General features: G+C 39.4%; 1 protein-coding gene across 5 annotated transcripts in view; it reads left to right on the plus strand.

Annotated features, from left to right (window-relative positions):
• il12rb2 (interleukin 12 receptor, beta 2a) overlaps window positions 1–23,112 on the plus strand; it is a 36,677-nt gene that overhangs the window by 11,139 nt on the left and 2,426 nt on the right. For 4 of the 5 annotated variants that reach the window (XM_057841694.1, XM_057841696.1, XM_057841697.1 and 1 more), the window contains exons 5-15: window positions 74–252; window positions 2,178–2,320; window positions 6,007–6,151; window positions 12,836–12,909; window positions 16,325–16,538; window positions 16,660–16,836; window positions 18,317–18,415; window positions 21,973–22,119; window positions 22,192–22,323; window positions 22,464–22,557; window positions 22,631–22,718. In XM_057841694.1, coding sequence (XP_057697677.1) covers window positions 74–252; window positions 2,178–2,320; window positions 6,007–6,151; window positions 12,836–12,909; window positions 16,325–16,538; window positions 16,660–16,836; window positions 18,317–18,415; window positions 21,973–22,119; window positions 22,192–22,323; window positions 22,464–22,557; window positions 22,631–22,718 — 1,492 coding nt within the window. The remainder of the gene's footprint in view (window positions 1–73; window positions 253–2,177; window positions 2,321–6,006; window positions 6,152–12,835; window positions 12,910–16,324; window positions 16,539–16,659; window positions 16,837–18,316; window positions 18,416–21,972; window positions 22,120–22,191; window positions 22,324–22,463; window positions 22,558–22,630; window positions 22,719–23,112) is intronic. The other variant, XM_057841695.1, reaches the window with a different exon arrangement.

Raw genomic sequence — 23,112 nt, forward strand, 5'->3', positions numbered from 1 at the left:
TACGCACCACATAATTCATCATTAGTAACAAGTTATTCCCCAAAAATCATGAAAGGCAATGCGTGTTTTTCAGGGTGACCCTTGTAAAAGATTCCTCACCTCCATTCCAAAAATCGATCCGACCAACTAATCCCCCATCGGTGAAGTTTTCAGTGTCCAACAGAGTCCATTTCATCTCAGTCCAGGTCCGCATCCATAATGCTTTGGGGTCAGCAGAGTCGCCGCCCGCCAACTACACCCTCAGGGATATAAGTACAGTTTGTGTTCTTCTCTTTTGTGTGACTTGTGGTGTACTTTGATGCCTGAATTTAAATTTAATGGAGGAATACATAAGTACGAAAAGTTAGTATTAATTATTGTAACTATATATTTTTCAATCATGTACAGAAGGGCAAATAAGTATTTAGTCAACCATTGTCCAAGTTCTCCTACTTGAAAAGATTAGAGAGGCCTGTAATTGTCAACATGGGTAAACCTCAACCATGAGAGACAGGATGTGGGGAAAATTTTTTTTTAAAGAATTTATTTCCAAATTAGAGTGGAAAATAAACTATTTGGTCACTTACAAACAACCAAGATTTCTGGCTGTCAAAGAGGTCTAACTTCTTCTAACGAGGTCTAACGAGGCTCCACTCGTTACCTGTATTAATGGCACCTGTTTTAACTCATTATCGGTATAAAAGACACTTGTCCACAATCTCAGTCAGTCACACTCCAAACTCCACTACGGCCAAGACCAAAGAGCTGTCGAAGGACACCAGAGACAAAATTGTAGACCTGCACCAGGCTGGGAAGACTGAATCTGCAATAGGTAAAACGCTTGGTGTAAAGAAATCAACTGTGAGAGCAATTATTAGAAAATGGAAGACATACAAGACCACTGATAATCTCCCTCGATCTGGGGCTCCATGCAAGATCTCACAAATCTCAAAATGATAACAAGAATGGTGAGCAAAAATCCCAGAACCACACGGGGGGAGCTAGTGAATGACCTACAGAGAGCTGGGACCACAGTAACAAAGGCTACTATCAGTAACACAATGCGCTGCCAGGGACTGAAATCCTGCACTGCCAGACGTGTCCCCCTGCTGAAGAAAGGCTCATGAGGGGGAAATGGAAAATGGAACCGTTTCTTGTAGGCACCGTCTAACTGTTTGCATTACTCTAACACACGTAATATAATTAATCAGGGAATAGTATTATTTCTCATATTTACTGTAGGACTGTACTATTTCAACACACACCTAATACAAAATAAATAGCACACCATAGTTTAATGAAAAGAATGAGAATAGATACACAACGCCATCTTATCACAGAAGCCTAACGTGTGCATCACGAGAAAGATTGACGCACCAACTCTTGCAATCAGTTCTCCCGAACACCAACAAGGACAAAGAGCAGCGCCTCTTGTCTTAAAACAAGTAGAGCCAGCCCGGATAACAAAGTTGATAGCAGGCGCTTGGGACATCAAGACCAGCGTCGGTCGCTGTGGCAACCACGTCCCATCTATGGACGAACCTAACCGCCCAAAACCGGCCACAGAGGGATGGCCCCGAGCAACACTCAGCCACATCTTCGGCCCGGCCTACTCCACCACGGACATCAAAAACACTGGACACTGAGATAACACAGATTTTGCTGCTCGGAAACATTTTCTATGTAGCCTTGTTTTGGATCAAGACTTGTTCCTCCGTCGTCTGTTTTTGCCTTGTTTTTGACCATTGTCGACGAATAAATTGTCAACCTGTTTTCAGTGAGCCTTCTTCAAACTTTTGGAACATGGAGTCAGTACAAAGGGTTAACACAAGAGGTGAACGCGCAAAATTTCCGCCTTCCCGGTTGGCGCACGGAAGCGGTTAGCATCGGAGCACCATTTCCTCTCGGCTGTTTCCGTTTCAGTGTGGCTTGGCTGGGGGGCAAATTCCAACAATATACGCATGATTGAAAAAAAAATGAATATGTAAAGTCGACGGACGCATATATCAGTATCGGTTTGATATTGGTATCAGATTTTTGGAGTTGGACAATATAGGATTATCAGTTAAAAAGTCATTATCCGACAGTTTTTATGCACTAACAGTATGTATTCCTTCATTGGTTTTTGATGGATATATGTTTGATGAAAATTTAGGCATCAAGGGGTTCAGTAATGTTTTATCTTTCTATATGAACAGAGATCCCTACTGCCCCAGTTATTGAGGGGGCTCAGTGCTCCTCCAGGAGGTGCAACATCAGTTATTGGCAGCGTGTGAAGACGGAGCATCTTGAGGTCCAGTATGCTACAGAACCAGGGCGGTGGGCCAGGTTTTCAATCTCGGTAAGAAAAGCAAACACTCTTAGCAAGAGAATTTTTACAGAACCTGGGAACAGAATGCAGGGTCAAACTCATCTTTGTCACCGGTCATATCGTAGGTATGGTTTCCTTCAGAGGGCCATTATGTCTGCCAACTAGAATTTATTTGATTAATTTTTTTAATTTAAAAAAAGAGGGAAAAACAGTGAATAATCCCTATTTTTGATTATTTAAAACAAGGTAGTAAGCAGTCATGATTAATAGAAACCTAGCCCTCCACCGGGCTAACGTTATGTTAGCAAGGTACCGTAACGTTACTCTTATTTATTTGCGCTACGTTAACTTGATTTTACCTTGTCCCGAGTACCACTCCTCCGTGGTGCCTTCGGTGGAGCGAGGGCTAGGCAGATCGGTGGTGCAGTGGCGCCCGGCCGGGTTTCGGAGGCGGTCATTGGTCGCGTTGTCCAGTCGGGGGTGCGGAAGCAACGGCGGATGTAGTGTTATGCAAGTGCTGTCTTACAGTGGCAAGTGCTGTCTTACAGTGAATACTGTAATCTGTAAAGACAACAATCTTTGTCGTTACATTTATATTCATGCGTGGTTGGAATCAAATATATCTGCCGAGTCTCCCTTCTTCATCTAAGCACGTGACGGCGGAGAAAATGCCGCAATCAATTTTCAAAATCGAGTTAGCTCAAACTATTCGAGTAATTGTTACAGCTGTTTAACCCAGTAGTAATATGTGAATCACTTGTAAGTGTGGATATGTTGACATCCTAGTCTATGCTGCCTGATCACTAATCCTGCCACCGATACTGTCACGGAATGCAGGCGGGCAGGTGGTGTGGACCCAAATGCAGGGAACGGGAGGCGAGGCAGAAAAACGGTGCAAAAGTGATTAAATTAGAGCCAACAAAATAACTGAGGTGATCCCAAAAACACAGAGGCAAACAAAACTCAGGCCAATAACAAAAGACTGGTATCAAAAACTTACTCGGCAGAGGAACACAAAGGCTGGGACGTAGGAATGGAAAAGAATCGACGCTGGCATGAACATGGACAATGTCGCGACAAGACTCAACAAAAGCTTATACACACACAGACAAGGGGTAACGCGACAACGAGGAACAGGTGGGTGACACAGGAGGATCCAGGTTGGAGGATACACTAGGAGTAGGCACAACAGGTGAAATCAATGGGCATTCACAGGGACAAGTTACACTAGGAGGAAACAAACACAAAACCTGACAGATAGTTTCTCTACTTTAGTGTGTCTAATTGCACCCAGTCATGCGTGAATCCCATCAGACGTGTGATAGTCCTGTTGACAAGTGGAAATGCTGCGCAGGGGCAGCCACAGCCAGTCAGGGGTTGTGAGCCAGCACAGCCCGTCCCTCCTCCAACAGCTCCAGCAAGGGGGCCGCCATCATCCCCCAGGACCCAGGTGGTCCCCCAGACCATCTGCACCCCCATTAACTGGCCCTCAGGAAAGGGATGAGGGGACACGCTACAGCCCCCCCTCACCTGGCCGCACCACCGCCCGCCCATCTGGCCCACGAGCCACCGCCGCAACCCCCGAACCAACAGGGCACACCGCGGGACCCCCACCGGCACCCAGCCAGCAAACCGCACTGGCGCCCAAGGAATATACCCGTGCTGAAAAGAGAGGGGAAGGCAGAAGCAGGAGAGCACCCAGAAGCCACCGCGGGGTGGCGTAGCACTGGAGCCCCAACCCGCACCCCCACCGGCAGCCAGCAGAAGAGGAAGCCACGCCATCGAGAAAAAGTGTAGGACTCACCTACTGCCCTATTACTGTGGCTGCCATGTCCCGATTGGCAGCCATTACCCAGCACTGTGATGGGATTGTGTGGGGAGGGTAGTGCACATCCCACTGCCCCTCACCCCGTGGAGTATAATGTATGTGGTGCGTTAAAACAGGTGCGAGAATGGCGGGGAGGCAACTGGCACGTCAACCCCCCACCAAACTAGGGTTGGGAATCTCTGGTATGAAGCCAATTCGATATGTATCTAGATACACAGGTTACAATTCGATTAAAAAACGGTACACTTTTAAGGCCGAGCGATTCGATACGATTCGATACAGTTTAAGAACGATACGGTTCGATACAGAGTGAAAACGATATGATAGTAAACATTTGTTGTGTGTGTTCGTACGGTATTTTAAACATATTAAAAAAATATTAAAGATTCAATTAAACAACAAAATTTCATACCAATGTTATGTTCTTAGCTTACTATATGACCGTCATTTTGTTGGATGGGATTAATAAACTAAAACTCCAGTGACAGACAACAATAAAGTGCAGTAATTTAATTACTGTATTTCCTGGTGTTTTGAACACAATAGGTAAGTCATTTAAGTGCAAACTTTCAACGTAAACATCTTACAAGCAAAAAATATTATATGCAGCAGCTCTTGAAAAAAAATTAAACCTGCTAGTGTTATCAGAAATAAATAATAAATTATGCTTTACCATTGGTATAACTGGGGGGGGGCATGGCATTTTAGACAGACAGGTCTATAATCATTACTTTAACCTTATACACAGCAAAGTCATTCACTTATGCCTGTGCTTCCACATTTTTTTTATTCCTCATCACTGTCTATATCTTTTTTGAAGGGCAGATTTTTCTTGAGGAAGATCAACTGATCCACATGTTCATGTTCAACTAGACTGCGTTTCGTGGAAACAATATTCCGCCCTTTCCACCATTGTAGTGGGTTATTTTTCAGGGTTAAAAACTCACGATCTCTGTACCACTTCACACTAGCTCTGTCCCATGCGAACAGATCTGGCTGCCTTCGTCAATTCAAAGTCCGACTTTTGTTTTACGGGGTGCGTTGAATATCAATTGCTGCACGTCGCTGGCGTGGTACGCAAATGTCCATTGTTTTAGCATGTTGCTTCATTGCCACTACTAGTTTCGTTTTGGGCTGTGAAGAAAACGCTACGGAGCGTGCGTTACAATGGTTTTGTTAGCTCTCGCGTTGTTATGACACGCCTGTGACGATCGGGTAATGACGGCGACTACTAGCGGTTCTGCCGAAATGAATGGGAAGTTGAGGCAACCACGACGGCGGTCACAAGCTAAGTGCTCTGTGTGGTGAATGACACAAGCGCAGCATGTGAGGTAAAAGCTATACTATTATCATATTAAGCAATGCATGGAACTAGGCATTAGAAGCCGATTCTTGTGCTCGCGATAGCCGAATTCTATCTCTCCTATCGGTTCATTGAATATTTAATGGCTAATTACTGTCGAATGGTAAGTTTACTATCGATTCAGCTGTATCTCTCACGGTGTAAAACCGGATATCCGGTCATATCGGTTTATCGTTCTCAAGTTTACTCCAAACCGGTCCAAGCCGCTCCACATCCTAGGTGTAGTGGCTCAATATTTTTTTCATTTTTATCAATTTACTTGATTACATTTATATTTACTTCATTTATTTTTTTGTTTTATTTTTTTTTTTCATTTTAATTTTTCAAAATTAATCTAAAAAATAATTTAATTTTTAAAAGGGAAAAAACTGTGAACATTCTCTTTTTACTGTTTATTTAAAAAAATATTACAATGCTATTTAAATTTAATGTGGGCAACAACAACAAAAAAAGACTTCAATGCACATGATTTCCTTAAGTTTGATACCCAGGTCAAATGCTACAATGCTAATATTTTTCGAGCAGAATGTGCCCATTGCGTCGGATCAACTGCAGTCCAATACGAATCTGGAGCCCTTCCAGCTGTACCATTTCAGAGCCAGAGCAAAATTCAGTACTGGTCTGTGGAGTAACTGGAGCAACGTCATCTCCAATTGGACTGAGGAAGAAGGTGAGTATATAAAAAATTTGACACATTTGAATTTTTACAATTTCAATTTTATGGCTACATTACATTATGCTGTAGAAGCTGATAATGGGGAAGTCAAAGTGCAGCAATGATTGTGTCAAGATAAAGTATTTGTGGAGGAAGCACAGCAAGGGTAGACAACACCTTGTATTTGCTTATATATTTTCCCACATTCAACTCGCTAATACTTTTTTAGCCCTTTCTTATCCAAAATTTAAGCTGTTTTATCTAAATCAGCGTTCTCAACTTGTGAAAATTGGTTACCATTGACCTCGTAGTCAAAATGGATTGGACGTCTAGCACAGTCAATGGCACTGAAAGATGATAGTTCACAATGAGTCTTCCTGGTTTAAATGAATTACATGTCTGTCGGTATCGATGGCATGCAACGAGTTAAATACTATGAGGGAAAAAAAGTGTTACTTCCAGAAATTCCAAATATATTTTGATTATTTCGATTTTTTGATGTACACTTGCGACAAAAACGCAAAGGTTTTTAGCAACAAAAAAATCCCAATAAATTTAGAATGGCAAAATTATTTAAAATTTCAAAATGTATCCCTTCCTATATTTTATATCCATTCCACATAATTTTTACATCAAAAAATTAAGGTGCAGAAAAGTTGTAAATGGTCTAGCCAAAAATGTACAAGTCTATCAAAGTTAAACAAAAACATCGCAATTTATTTCCAATGCCCCCCTTCATTTCCAAAGGGAAAAAAATAACACCAAGTGACCTGAAAAAAAAATTAAAAAAAAAAAAAAAAAAAAACTCTACGGGGGAATAACCAATGAGTAGGAAGAAACCCAGAAATTCCCAAAAATTAACGTTAAAAAAAAAAAAAATGGACGCCAAACTGCAGGAAAAAATGGCAAACTGCGAAAAACTGCAAATAAACACACACACAATAACATTTTACAATAAGGCTCCCTTAATTAACATTAGTTCATGCATTTTTAGACAATAACTAATGTTTAAGAAACATTACAATTATTAATATAATTGCCTACCTTACATTTATTAATGTATTAATTAACATGAGTTAATGCATTAGCCATCACATTAGTTAATGCATTAGTTAATGCATTGGTTAATGCATAACCAGACAGTAACTAATGTTTGGTAAAATTAAAAATATATATAGGCCTCTATAGGGTTAGGGTTTCTTAACTTAGCATTTATAATTTCTTAGTTAAGTATTACTTAACCTTAATTAACCATTACTGAATGTTTTTTGGACCCTTATTGTAAAGTGTAGCACAGGTATCCCTTAACTAAGAAACTATAAATGCTAAAGTTCCCCCCTCTTAACCTTTATTAACCATTACTGAATGCTTTTTGTACCCTTATTGTAAAGTGTAGCACATGTGTCCCTTAACTAACAAATTATAAATGCTTAATTAACAAACCCTAAATAGGCCTATATTATTTTTTTAATTCTACCAAACCATTAGTTACTGTCTGGTTTATGCATTAGGGAATGCATTAACTACTGCATTAACTCATGTTAATTAATATATTGATAAATGTTAGATAAGCAATTATATTAATTATTGTAATGTTACTTAAACATTAGTTATACTCTTAAAATGCATTAACCCATGTTAATTAATATATTAATAAATGTTAGATAAGGGATTAAATGAATTATTGTCATGTTACTTAAACATGAGTTACTGTCTAAAAATGCATTAACTAATGTTAATTAAGGGACCCTTATTGTAAAGTGTTACCAAAACAGAGCAGTAACAGTATCTGTAACACACAAGTCTGTCGTAATATGCAATAAGTCAATTCATCGCACGGTAAATAAAAATGACGACAGTAACTTTCCCGGCTGCGATTTATCGCCACGTGTGTGCATACATTTGAGCGTACGTGTATTTGCGTGTGCGATCATTTTGATTGAAAATGAGACTCCAGTTCCTTTCACAGATGTTTATTGGTCATCAACACGCCGAACTACTAAAGTTCAGACATGCAAAATAAGGAAACATATCTATATTAAACATTGTAAAACGTTAGCATGGCTACATTGAGGCTAATGGAAAAAAGACAATTTACTAGCCACTTTAGCCTGCTACAAAACATCGGCAGTCTTCTCCAAAATGCAAAATTGCGGTTAAAAGGTGATACTTCAAACACGAAACTCGCTGGTTTACACCATTTGCAAACTATGCGAAAAAAGTAAAAATTTATTTGTGACACCACATGAATGATGAAAAGAGAAGCGCACTTTCTCTTTACATATTAGATTTATTATTTTATTAGCCAGCCAGCGATGCTAAAAGTAGCTCTACCGATTTCACCAATGAGACATCGCAATTATCCCAATCAGACGCAAGCTTGCCGTTCTTTCTTCACACCAGCATGTTCAATCATGTTGTGTCTTTAAAGCACCGTATTTGATATAGAACGCTGACCTCAACATGACTCGAAAGCGCGGATTTTAACCTCCTTCCTAACTTTTGTTTGGCACTGATTGACCACGGAAAACAGGGGATATGATCCTTTTAATTTCAAAATAGTAATTATGAAGGAACTCTTCACTATTCAAACTCAGAACTATTTTCTCCAACAGAGGGCAGTCATGCTCTTTGGAAAAATAATGCTTAATTTATATAACTTTTTTTCTCTTATCGGAATTCAATGATTTTTGTTTTATATTTTTGGCTTAATGTGGTTATGTAATGGTTTATTGTACAGAATCATTACAACAATAGTCCATATTAAGGGTGTAACAGTACATGTATTTGTATTGAACCGTTTCGGTACGTGGTGCTCGATTCGGAATGGAGGCGTACCGAACGAGTTTCTGACGTAATGTAACCCTTACATTTCGAAGCTGTGAGTCAGTCGATCGGGTTACAGTTTCTTTGTGTAGATTATATTTACTTTGTCTTCTCTACTATAATGAGGACGAAGACGGTAGGACAGTATAACCCAGAAACGTCAACGGCGCGACAACGTGGCCGCCGCGAGAACGCAGTGAAACGCGGGCGTTAAAGTCAATCAGCCAATGCACACCAGTCGCAGTGCGGCCGCGTATTAGACACGTCCCAGAAGCGACTCAACACAACGCACGCGAAAAGAACGACAGAGTTTATTATTTGACGCGAGACACGACACTCCTGCGTCAATACTACTACTGGTAGCTAGGATCGGGCAGACCGGAAGTCACTCGTGTAAAAATACGGTGGATCCGGTCGATTTTCAAACTAATATGCAATTGTAACCCACTTTTCCATCAGATCTCGAGTGGTAGATTGGGGCACAGTTGACTTGTCTTTGTGGATTTACTGCTGCCTTCTCTGCTATAATAATAACCAACACGGCCTCGTGTTCAATACAAAACCCTCCTACCATAACAAAACAAGTAGGAACTAATATTTACATTGGAACTAAAGTTATACAACAATATACAATATAAATGAATACTACGTCACATTTGTAAAATATAAACACATAATAACATAAATAATAGCCCATTTAAATAAAATAAATTGAAATGAACTAAAACACCTGTAATTAAATAATAAGAATAATACACAGACCCTGCTTACACAATTAAATTGATTAATTTCAGTGTGGCGCTTTAACTTGAGAAAATCCATCAATAAAGCTTTTGAAAACCGTTCATAAGGAAAAAAAACGATTCATTGAGGCATTTCATTTGTAAAATACATGTTAAAATCTTTGTCATTGGGATTGCTTTTCTCTTTAGCACAGGACTTTTTTTTCTTCTTTCTTTCAGAAAGAAAGCTGTCCAATACACAGGGTCTGAAAGGCAAATTGTTGTTGGATTATCTTTAAATAAAAATTTTAGCAGAATTCTAGCTTTGTATAGGCTAATGTTCCTATTGTTGAAAGCACAAAGGTGTGTAATAAACAACTAGCACATTTATATTTTGCATTGTGTTTTCTTACTGTACCGAAAATGAACCAAACCGTGACCTCAAAACCGAGGTACGTACCGAACCGAGATTTTTGTGTACCGTTACACCCCTAGTCCATATTGATAACTTTGTGTACCAATTAGGGTTGTTCCGATCATGTTTTTTTGCTCCCAGTCCGATCCCGATCATTTTAGTTTGAGTATCTGCCGATCCCCATATTTCCCAATCCGATTGCTTTTTTTTTTGCTCCTGATTCAATTCCAATCATTCCCGATAATTTTTCCCGATCATATACATTTTGGCAATGCATTAAGAAAAAAATGAATAAAACTTGGATGAATATATACATTCAACATACAGTACATAAGTACTGTATTTGTTTATTATGACAACAAATCCTCAAGATGGCATTTACATTATTAACATTCTTTCTGTGAGAGGGATCCACGGATAGAAAGACTTGTGACTTTGTATATTGTGACTAAATATTGCCATCTAGTGTATTTGTTGAGCTTTCAGTAAATGATACTGAAGGCCATGCCCAAATGTGTGATGGGAAGTGGAACCATGACAAGTGGAACCATGACTGTGCGTAGTGTTACCAATTAGACATGTGCCGGTTACCGGTTTCACGGTTTACCGTGGTGTGAAAACGTCGCGGTTTCAAATCCACTAAAATTTTCCGTCAGACCGTAGTACGGTATTCGCCATTTTTCATGTGTCAAAAATGCAGCCAGAAGTGGCGTGGCGCGGAAGCGCTCACCCCCTCCCATTTGTTGCTGTGTGTGAAAGTGACTATCGGCTAAACAGCCAGCAAACCCTAAACAAATACTCCAAACATAAGGCGTTCTTTTCTTCAATTTATTGAGCTCTCAAATCGTGGTAAGTGGAATATATAAAATGAATATATTTAAAACGTACAATTGTATTTTTCCATGTGTGAGTAGCTAAACATATTAGCACTATGAAAAAGTTCGCCAAAAACAAAACACATTTCCTTTGAAATTCGATATACAAACTCACCAAAAGCTTATAAAACACGAATGTTAGCCTAGGCTTAGCTGGGAGAGCAGATTCGTCGAGTGTGATAGCCGCAGATTGAGAAAACAAGCTTGATTCGCTTGAATGAAGGGGGGAAAAAAAGGCATAGCATCAAAGATCGTTAATTGAGGAAAGATGATCTTGCCCTAAGCACAAATCCACGTTCGCTGGATCAAGGTGAGGTCTCACTCCCAATGATTTTTTTTTTTTTTTTTTTAGATGAAACCTTTCCACAACAATATTTACATTTTAACTAACTTATACATTTTTAACTAAATTATTAACTTTTGAATTCTTTGTTCTTTCTAACACAAAGGCATGACATCATGTAGACGAGAGTTGACACAGTGGCTGAAAATGGCGAAACTTCACTTGAGTTTTTCAATCCTCAAAAAAAATTATGCAGTATAAATTATTAAAAATTTTAATCAGAAGAGTTTTTACTTTTTTTTTATAGAAATTATTTTGTTCTTGCTCTAAACTTGAGCAACTTGAGCTGTGGCTGTGGGTATAGTCTACGTTACATTTTAATTTTATTCAAAATATTTGTTTTTTTTTAATTGATAATTTATTTATTTGAACAATACATTCATATTCCAATTTGCAACTATGTTCTGAAAAAAAAAATCCTGTTCAATGGAAAAATGTTTTTGTTTTTTTTTTACTCATACATCTCAAAATAACACATTTTGGAGTTATAATTGCAATACCGTGATACCATTTTTTGCTCACGGTTATCGTACCGTCAAAATCTCATACCGGCACATGCCTACTACCAATTCATATATCTTCTCTGTGATGGGATATAACATAAGGTGTTGAGAAAAAGATCAATTGCTACCTTGCTTCCCCACATTGCTTCCCATGATATTTCTAATCGTAGGGAGAGGGATTGTAAGGCTTTAGCCAATTAAAATAAGGCTCCAAAGGCTGCCAAAATTCACTCTACTCATTTTACGCTGCCTTGTAGCTCTCTATATAGGCAAAACGGCGCCATTACAGATGGAGCGCGACAATGCGTTAGTGGGTCGTGCAGTGCATGCATTAATTGCATTAAATATTATAACGTGATTTTTTTTTTTTTAATTAATTACCGCTGTTATTGGGATAAATTTGATAACCCTACCTTAAGCCTAAACTAAAGACTCTGGATAAGTGTAACATATTATGTCTGTAACGTTAAATACAATTAGAAAACGATATAATTAAAAAATATATATATATTAAAAAAAGGCATGGCCGATATTTTTTTGCCGATTCCGATACTTTGAAAATGACGTGATCGGACCCGATCGATCGGAAAATGTAAGCAGTTATTCACAATGTTACGCATTACTTTCGTATTCTTTTCACCTAATACTTTTTTACTTGTACTTGAGTACATTTTTTGGACAACTACTTTTACTTTTACTTGAGTAATATTATTTTGAAGTAATTCTACTTTTACTTAAGTAAAATTTTAGGCTACTCTACCCACCTCTAGTTGTGTGTGAGAAATGGAAGGTGTGGCCTGAAAGCACGAGAAACACACTCAATGTGTGAGAGTTGAGAACCCTGTCTTAGCGACATGAAATTTGGTAAGAATATCAGAGTATGAGTGAGTAGACCCACAAAAACTGTCTCTAGAAATCTTGCTTAAAATCTGCTACTTCGGTTTTTATTAACCATTTCAGTCATTTAAGTCAAGCAAGGCCTCTCTCACAAAAAATTCCGGTTTGTTTCTGGTAGCACCTGCCAAAGCACCAGATGTGTGGTACACTCGGTCTTCCCCTGAATCCAATTCCATCAGGCTCTACTGGAAGGTAATCATAAAGCATGAGTCTGTTATGTCTGTATATATCTGCTTGCCTTCATACTGTATTTCTTTCCAAACCACATTTCTGTGACGAGAAAAGGTCAATTTTTCACCACGGCATAGGTGTTACACGTCACATTCACATTCTGGCTTTTAACCACAGGCACGTATTCACACATATGCACGCAAATGTCGCCATATTACAACAAAAAGATGTTCATCAGTTTCGCTTTACTTGAAAAGAGGAGCTGATAAGAAATGATCAATTGTAAACGTGATGACTTGCTGTAATTAGCTAATGTTGCACGAGATAAGAAAATATGCTGTGAATTGTTCAGGTATTTCATATGTAGCTTGATATTTTTTGACAAAAATAGGAATTTGTGTTGAGCAAAATCTACACTGATGACAATTTTGTACAGGCTTGTCAAGTCGCCATTAAGGTTTTTTTTTTGTTTTTGTGGACAGTACCTTTGATATCCTACTCCTATGTCATTCATGAACCGATCATCTTGAAATTTGGTACTTACAGTGGGGCAAATAAGTATTTAGTCAAACACTAATAGTGCAAGTTCGCCCACTTGAAAATATTAGAGAGGCCTGTAATTGTCAACATGGGTAAACCTCAACCATGAGACACAGAATGTGGGGGGAAAAAAACCAGAAAATCACATAGTTTGATTTTTAAAGAATTTATTTGCAAATCATGGTTGAAAATAAGTATTTGGTCAATACCAAAAATTCATCTTAATACTTTGTTATGTACTGTTATGTTGTTGGCAATAACGGAGGCCAAACGTTTTTTGCAACTCTTCACAAGCTTTTCACACACTGTTGCTGGTATTTTGGCTCATTCCTCCATGCAGATCTCCTCTAGAGCAGGGATGCTTTGGGGCTGTCGTTGGGCAACACGAACTTTCAATTCCCTCCACAGATTTTCTATGGGGTTGAGATCTGGAGACTGGCTAGGCCACTCCAGGACCTTGAAATGCTTCAAACGAAGCTACTCCTTTGTTGCCCTGGCTGTGTGTTTGGGGTAATTGTCATGTTGAAAGACCCAGCCACGTCTCATCTTCAATGCCCTTGTTGATGGAAGGAGATTTTCAATCAAAATCTCTCAATACATGGCCCCATTCATTCTTTCATTTACACAGATCAGTCGCCCTGGTCCCTTTGCAGAAAAACAGCCCCAAAGCATGATGTTTCCACCCCCATGCTTCACAGTGGGTATGGTGTTCTTCGGATGCAATTCAGTGTCCTTTCTCCTCCAAACACGAGAACCTGTGTTTCCACCAAAAAGTTCTATTTTGGTTTCATCTGACCATCACACATTCTCCCAGTCCTCTTCTGGATCATCCAAATGTTCTCTAGCGAACCGCAGACGGGCCTGGACGTGTACTGGCTTCAGCAGAGGGACACGTCTGGCAGAGCAGCATTTGAGTCCCTGGCGGCGCATTGTGTTACTGATAGTAGCCTTTGTTACTGTGGTCCCAGCTCTGTAGGTCATTCACTAGGTCCCCCCGTGTGGTTCTGGGATTTTTGCTCACCGTTCTTGTTAGCATTTTGACGACACAGGGTGAGATCTTGCATCGAGCCACAGATCAAGGGAGACTATCAGTGGTCTTGCATGTCTTCCATTTTCTAATATTTGCTCCCACAGTTGATTTCTTTACACCAAGCGTTTTACCTATTGCAGATTCAGTCTTCCCAGCCTGCTGCAGGTCTACAATTTTGTCTCTGGTGTCCTTCGAACGCTCTTTGGTCTTGACCATAGTGGAGTTTGTAGTGTGATTGACTGAGGTTGTGGACAGGTGTCTTTTATACCGACAATGAGTTAAAACAGGTGACAATAATACAGGTAACGAGTGGAGCCTCGTTAGCCCTCGTTAGAAGAAGTTAGACCTCTTTGACAGCCAGAAATCTTGCTTGTTTGTAGGTGACCAAATACTTATTTTCCACTCTAATTTGAAAATTCGTCCAAAAAAAAAAAAAAAAATTCCCACATTCTGTCTCTCATGGTTGAGGTTTACCCATGTCGACAATTACAGGCCTCTCTAATCTTTTCAAGTAAGAGAACTTGCACAATTGGTGGTTGACCAAATACTTATTTGCCCCCTACTGTATGTAGCATGCACCGATCTGTTCTTGAATACCAATTTTTTTTTTTTTTTTTTTCATATCAGGGCTGATTAATCAATATTTAATTGCGGACATATTGTGCCTGTAGTTTAGGAATTAGCCAATAGAAGGAATGCACGCATATTGTTTCATATTTTATTTTCTTGATTGTTATTCTTTATTATTATTTGTATGGGATGACATTGAAGAAATGTCTAACAGTGTAAATAAATGTATTATCTAATAAAGCAAAACTGGTGAAGGAATTTGAGCTTTTAGCCAGACTGCCGGAATCACGCCAGCCGAACTGCCAGAACCGCGCTAGCGCTATTCCAACCACCCCTGCCGACAGAAACCCGGAAACCTGCCCAAAAGGCCAAACTCCACACGTTCACCTTAGTCTTAATCCCTTGTACTGACTCCATTTTAAAATCTGGAAGAAGGTTTTGAGACACAAGTTGACAATTTATTCCAAGTCGGAACAATCATACAGCACAGAGTGACCCAGGTGTGGAGGCAAACTGGATCCAGGGTCACCATATCACAAGTCAACAAAAGATTCCTGAGAAAAATGACAACAATTAGTTAAACATTCAGTCTTTTAAAGGCTCTGGTGAGGCCGGCTGTGGTCCAGAAGAAGTGTGTGTTCGGGCATTGTTTAGGATTATTGTCTGTTGGACAGGAGAATTCAGGCATTACTGTTGTAAGGGCAATGAAGGTTGAGGATTTTGCCAGCGCCACGTGAGTGCTGAGTGTTCCTGCAGGTTCCTCCGTATCAGATGTTCCTCGGGGCAAGACAAGATGTCCCGCCATTTGTTCTGGACTGTCCAGAAGAGCTGATTGCGGGATTTGGTGGTGCAGACGTGGGCTTGTAGATGTCATGCCTATCATGTGCTCGTCAGCGTCAATCTTGCTCAGTCAGCTGTAGTAGCACACTAGTGCTTGTTTTCAATGACTTTTTGACCTGTTGTGCAAGACAAAAACTGCAAGAAAATTCCTATATTTTGAATAATTTTATATTTGTAGACCGCCCGCAGGGAGGTCTCAGTTCCTTGCTTACAAAATGTATGTAGGTATATTCTAGGAATGTATCAAAATCGATCTTGAGAGCCTGATTTTTAATTTTTGGTCTCAGGTCTGATTAATTACATGAATTAACCTTTTGGCTGCCATTGACGGCGATAGAAATTCGTAAATTCGCTTTAAAAGCACCAATTCTGAAGCAACAAAAAGATTCAAACTTCAAATTGAACATTTCAAGCAAACCTTCCTTCAGTTATTTACCGACAAGTATCTCGTTCCAGCCAATGACCGGCGCCAATGCCAGGGGTAAGATTATAAGGTACTTGGTGACGGTTCACTTCTCCAACTCTGGATGGCTGTTCTTGGCCAAAAACATCAGCGCAAACACCACAAGCACTTCAATTGCACTTTATCCTGGGTGTCAAGTGATGGTTCGTGCCCTCAACTCCAGAGGGACTTCGCCTCCAGCCAGGATTAGCGCCTATCGTGTCAAAGGTGAACAAACCCACTGCTCAATAATAAAAAAAAAATCACTTCACCTTTGGAAGAATTTCACATCAATTTGCATAGAGGTACAAATTCTCCAAACTCCTTAACCTTGACTTTCTCTTTTTAGCATCAGTCCTGTTGGACATACAGGTGAAGGGAGGTAATCACAGTGTTAACATCACTTGGAAAGGAACGGCGTTGGGTACTGTGGCCCACGTGGTGGAGTGGTACCGTGAAGGGTTGAAACTACAGGAATTGCACTGGCTTAGATTGGCTGGAGAAGAACGTCAGGCTGTCATCACAGGTCTGGCATTTATTGTATGTATCGCTTTAGCCGCCTTCAGAGATATATCACTTCATTACGCAGACCGTGGCTTTCAACCTTAAAGGGCAGGTGAAAAGCTTTTCGGATTTTGGTGTACGAATACACACTTTGGAAGAGTTTGTTGAAACAACCATGTCATTCCTAATGCGTAACAGCAAGGATAATTTGCATTTTTTAAAGTTTTTTAGCACTCTGCCAATACTACATACCCAAACCCGGAAGTGTGACGTGATTTCCTGAACGCAACAGAAGACTACCCACAGCGAGCATAGCAGCAGCAACGATATCAGTGATATTTCCACTGAAAGTAACTGTTCAGGATTGCTCTTTCGTGACGCTAACAATGGCAAAGGCTCCCAGGAAAGATGATCTACAATTAATCCCTACATGTTTGAACCTGAGGCGTCAGATGAGGACGATTTCCTCGGTATAGCAGACGTTGGTGATGACACAGGTTGGCTGGTCGACACTTCACAACAGTAATCGTGGTAGGCCTATGTCTAGCATCGTGATTTCTCTCCTAACCTTTCTTTCCCCAGTCATTCTGTGATATAATTATCAGTAATTGCCTTAGGGAACAATAAACTTGAACTTGAGTTATATAGATCTAGTAATAAATGTATCAAACTGACATAAATAGACAACCTGGCAGCTGTCTTATGACAAAAAAAAAACAGGTCACACTTCAAAGAAAAGGCAGTTGGTTTTGCCCTCCAATATCAACAGAATTGCATCAAATTTTAACAAATAGAAAAGAAAGTAAGGGTCTACTTACATCTTTGAAAAACCAAGGTTGTATCCTCCTAGGCTTTCAAAGCTCTCGTCACTGAAATGTTGAAAACAAAGATGCGATCAAGGAGCCGGGGAGAAGTTCTTCTGCTTGACTCTCACAAAAGATGTCCATATCCTTGCAGAAGAAGGTTTTTGGGCCACTCATAGAGTCTCAAGCCTTCGTGTGAGCAATTCATCGCTACATATCGAGATGGAATGAAGAATCTCGCGAGTAAAACGCAGAAAATGTTTACAATATATGGCAAGGGTAGTGTGGTGCTATACTTTCGTATGGAGTGCTGGCGAGGTCTTCGGGAATTGACGTCATTAGGTCGCGACCGGCAACAAGGCAAGTCCCACGTTGCTAAGGTGTTGTTATAGCAGTAACTCAAAAACTATGCAGTCAATTAAAAAAAATTTTGAGGTAATGTTTTGAGACAGCGAATCATATATTCAATACAATTTAACCGTAGTAAAACACTCATGAATTCAAGTCTTGACCTGCCCTTTAAGTGAACTTGGCCGCTTTCAGACTGAGATTTCATACCTGTGATCCAGAACATTCTGTTCTTCTTTGCCAGATCATCTTCAAATATTAATCTTCATTTCCATCATGTTCATTAGCTTTTCTTTACAAGCTCCGGATCTTTCCATGTTTCCCAAATCGTGCGTTTTTTCCCCTGCGCAGGTTTGAACGCTTCTGAGTGCTACAAAATAGCTGTGAACATTCTCTACAGCGATGGGACAATGACCACTAGAATCTTCGGATACAGCACCAGTCAATCAGGTAAAAGGATGCAACCGTTCAGGATACGCAAGAGCGTAGGTTTGCGTAGGGACTGTAGGGACATAACTACAGTTGTTCCAATCATGTTTTTTTGCTCCCGATCCGATCCCGATCGTTTTAGTTTGAGTATCTGCCGATCCCGATATTTCCCCTTCCGATTGCTTTTTTTTTTTTTTTTGCTCCCGATTCAATTCCAATCATTCCCGATAATTTTTCCCGATCCCATTTTGGCAATGCATTAAGAAAAAAAATGAATAAAACTCGGACGAATATATACATTCAACATACAGTGCATAAGTACTGTATTTGTTTATTATGACAATAAATCCTCAAGATGGCATTTACATTATTAAAATTCTTTCTGTGAGAGGGATCCACAGATAGAAAGACTTGTAATTCTTAAAGGACTTTGTATATTGTGACTAAATATTGCCATCTAGTGTATTTGTTGAGCTTTCAGTGAATGATACTGTAGCCGTGCCCAAATGTATGATGGGAGTGGAACCATGAGTGTGCGTAGTGCTACCAATTGATATATCTTCCCTGCATTGGGAAATAACATAGAGTGTTAAGAAAAAGATCAATTACTACCTTGCTACTCCACATTGCTTCCCCCAATAATTCTAATCGTAGGGAGAGGGATTGTAAGGCTTTAGCCAATTAAAAAAAAGGCTCCAAAGGCTGCCAAAATTCACTCTACTCATTTTACGCTGCCTTTTAGCGCTCTATATAGGTAAAATGGCGCCATTACAGATTGAGTGCGACAATGCGTGAGTGAGTCGTGCAGCGCATGCATTAATTGCATTAAATATTTTAACATGATACTGTTTTTTTTTAAATTAATTACCGCCATTATCGGGATAAATTTGATAACCCTACCTTAAGCCAAAACTAAAGACTCTGGATGAGGGTAACATACAGTATTATGTCTGTAACGTTAAATACAATTAGGAAAAACGATTTAATTAAAAAATATATGTAAAATGGCATGTCCGATATTGTTTTGCAGAGTCCGATACTTTGAAAATGACGTGATCGGACCCGATCGATCGGCATCCCGATCGATCGGGACATCTCTAGAATTAACACTACCAACTCATCAGGGTGCTCAAATTGTCCCCACCAACTTTTAAGCCACCTTATTTGCATTATATAATGAGTTCAGTTATATAGGTAATTTAGATTGTCTTTCTATATATTGTAAGGATGGAAGCGACCCGAGCATTATTAAGTGAAGTGAAGTGAGTTATGTTTAGACTAAGGCTGTCAAACGATTAAAATTTTTAATCGAGTTAATTACAGCTTCAAAATTAATTAATCGTAATTAATCGCAATTAATCGCAATTCAAACCATCTATAAAATATGCCATATTTTTCTGTAAATTATTGTTGGAATGGAAAGATAACACACAAAACGGATATATACATTCAACATACGGTACATAAGGACTGTATTTGTTTATTATAACAATAAATCAACAAGATGGCATTAACATTATTAACATTCTGTTAAAGTGATCCATTGATAGAGGGACTTGTAGTTCTTAAAAGAAAAATGTTAGTAGAAGTTATAGAAATTTTTATATTAAAACCCCTCTTAATGTTTTCGTTTGAATAAAATTTGTAAAATTTTCAATCAAAAAATAAACTAGTAGCCCGCCATTGTTGATGTCAATAATAACACAATGCTCATGGGTGCTGAAGCCTATAAAATCAGTCGCACCCAAGCGCCAGCAGAGGGCAGCAAAACTCCATAAAACACAAGTGAGCATTTCACTGTACTGTCATTTAAATCTGTCTGAGCGGGACATCTGCGTTAATTGCCTCAAATATTTGAACGTGATTAATTTTAAAAAATTAATTAACGCCTGTTAACGCGATAATTTTGACAGCCCGAGTTTAGACTTAAATTTACCCCTTTTCAATTGCTAAATGTGCCGTCCATTCACCCCCCACCCCTTCCTCAAACGCACGTCTAATTGGCTGATGACTTGTTACCCACTCCCACCACTCAGACACACACTCACACAACCCCGACAGATTAATGTCAACAACATGCCGCCTCCTCGGCCCCGATTTGAAGAGGAGGGATATTATAAGCTTTTTTCGGCCAGCAGCAGCAGGCACTGTAAGTAATGTAAAAAGATTTCAAAGTTGTGGAGGTGAGGGGAAACACAACTAATTTTGCTACTGAAAGCCCGACCCGCATCAGAGTTAGCATAACATTAAACTGTGTGAACTTGCTAACCTGCAAAACTATTGTGGTCAGGGCAGCCTCCACAAGGAACAGCTAAGTCAAGCTAGCCGTCTGTCATTTGGATCATTGTTTGCACTATGTGCATTAAGGTAATGCAACACTGTGGCTTCAGAGTGCAAGTCCCTTTATTAAATACCGTATTGGCCCGAATATAAGACGGCCCTGATTATAAGACGACCCCCTCTTTTTAAAGACTCAAGATTGAAAAAAGACTTTTTGAACACCAAATTAATTTTTATACAGAAAATAATTACAGTATATCTGAAACAAACTATTATGACAATATATTTGAGAGAAAAAGCATGTTATTTTGCCTTATTCAAATCTTAATATCTGAACATTTCAATATGTAAACTAAGTGCTATCACATTCATAAATGAATGACTTCTGGTTTTTGAAATATAAATAAACCAATCTATTGTGATAAAACAACAAAATTGCAATAACTGCATTAACCATCAAAGTGAAGTCTAACTGGAACTTTAGTCTTGAAACAAATCTGAATAAGGAAAAACATTGCAATAAAATAACGCAAAACTGGTTAAACTTGAGAGTAGGTGAGATCTGTCATGACAGAACATCGCTTCAATGATATCTGGCGCCATCTAGCGTCGTGAATGGGTATAACGTCTAGACCGCGAATATAAGACGATCCCCACTTTTTCAGTCTTATTTCAATGCAAAAAACACCATCTTATATTCGGGCCAATACAGTAAATGGGGAGCTATCCAAGAATTGCTCCACTTCAGAGGGACGCTGACATGAACATGAACTAACACGTAAAAAAAAAAAAAATTCAACCACACATCCGAATTTCATGAGAGTACTTTGGTTTGAGTCTTGTGGTAGTTTAGGATGCCTCAGAATTAGATCGGTCCTTGGCTATCTCAGATTTTTTCCTAAATCACTTTTATATTACAATACTTTAGTTTGAGCCAACGCACATGAAAATTAGTATAAATGAATACAGATTTATTATGCATTGATCATTTAGCCTATCAATTAAATAGGTTCATATTCATAGGAAATGTAGCCCTGAGCCCCGTTCACCCAATTTGTTTTGTCTTATTGATATGCCGTCCCCAGCAAAAAATGTCCTTGCAGGTTTTGCTGTTATACTGTATATCGTCCCTACCAATGTTGAGACCGTACCTACGTCCTTGAGGATAAGGTGTCCTAGTGATTAGTCCATCAATCCCAAGAGCTTCAAGAATGAGTCTTCTCCTAGAAATTCATCCGTCTTGGTTGAATTATTCATTTCTCACACCAGAGCTTTATTTTGTCTTGCTTCTTCTGCAGCCCCCCAAGTCGGTCTGACGGTTCAACCAGAAGTGGACGGCAACAAAGTGACTGTGACATGGGAAGAGCTTGATAGGGCTCAGCGTGACGGGTGTATCACAAATTACACTATCTACCTGGAAGGCAGCAATGGGGATGCGCAGCAATGTAAAAACTTGAATTCGTATCATCATCAGAGTCGATTTCCTCACATTGCTGAGTTGTGTCTTTGATTGTCAGACTCTGTTCCAGGTACTAAGCGGGCATTTGTCTTGGAGGACCAGCCTCCGGGCGTCCATAGTCTGTGGATGACTGCTTGGAATTCTAAGGGGGAGAGTCCACCTGGTCAAAAAGTCAAGTTTCTTATCAGAGGTGAGCACATCACGTTCACTGCGCAACTATATTCTTTATCCTCCGCAAAGAACATGTGATATTACTGGAGTTTATTTCAAGTTGTGGTAGTGTTCTTCATGGCTGTCTTGTGTTGTACTTGTTGTGTTTCACACCCGCAGAGGGAACCTCATTTTTCCTCCTGGTTGGGTACCCGCTACTAGCTGTGGTGTTTCTGCTGCTGTGCATGTGCCATATTACAGCCGTGAGGAAGAGGTCCATAACAATTCAGGAGCTGAAAGTACAAGATTAACTCATCTTGTTTAACGGGCACGTATTTTCTTTTTAGGTTGTTGCTGCTATTCCACTGCTTCATGCCTCAAGTGGTGCCAGATCCCGCAAATAGCAAATGGGCAAAGGAATGCAGCCAGGACAAGGTGATTATGGTTTGAACAAAAGGAAAAATGCTCTTTAATAGACTTCACTATCTGTTGACAGGAAACAGGACAGCTCTGTAGGGGGCCCATTTTCAAAAATTTAAATTCAAATATTTTCAAAACCAAAGCAGCTAGCAACCTAAAACCAAATTAGGCACCTCCCATAGGCATATATGAGTCTATGAGCAGCGGCATAAGAAAATTCAAAGTCGTTTCCTAATAAAATCCCGATTACCGGTAGTTATTTTTTGTTTAGGTATAACAAAACTTAAAATGGCTATAAAATTCTCAGATTTTTCGCTATATGCACAAAAATCACCAAATGCAGAGATGATCATCTATATTTTCAGGATCAATAGCAATATTTAACAGATCATATTAGTTTTTGCCCAAA

The sequence above is a fragment of the Corythoichthys intestinalis genome, chromosome 7 (assembly GCF_030265065.1).
Source record: "Corythoichthys intestinalis isolate RoL2023-P3 chromosome 7, ASM3026506v1, whole genome shotgun sequence".
In the NCBI taxonomy this organism is placed as follows: domain Eukaryota; kingdom Metazoa; phylum Chordata; class Actinopteri; order Syngnathiformes; family Syngnathidae; genus Corythoichthys; species Corythoichthys intestinalis.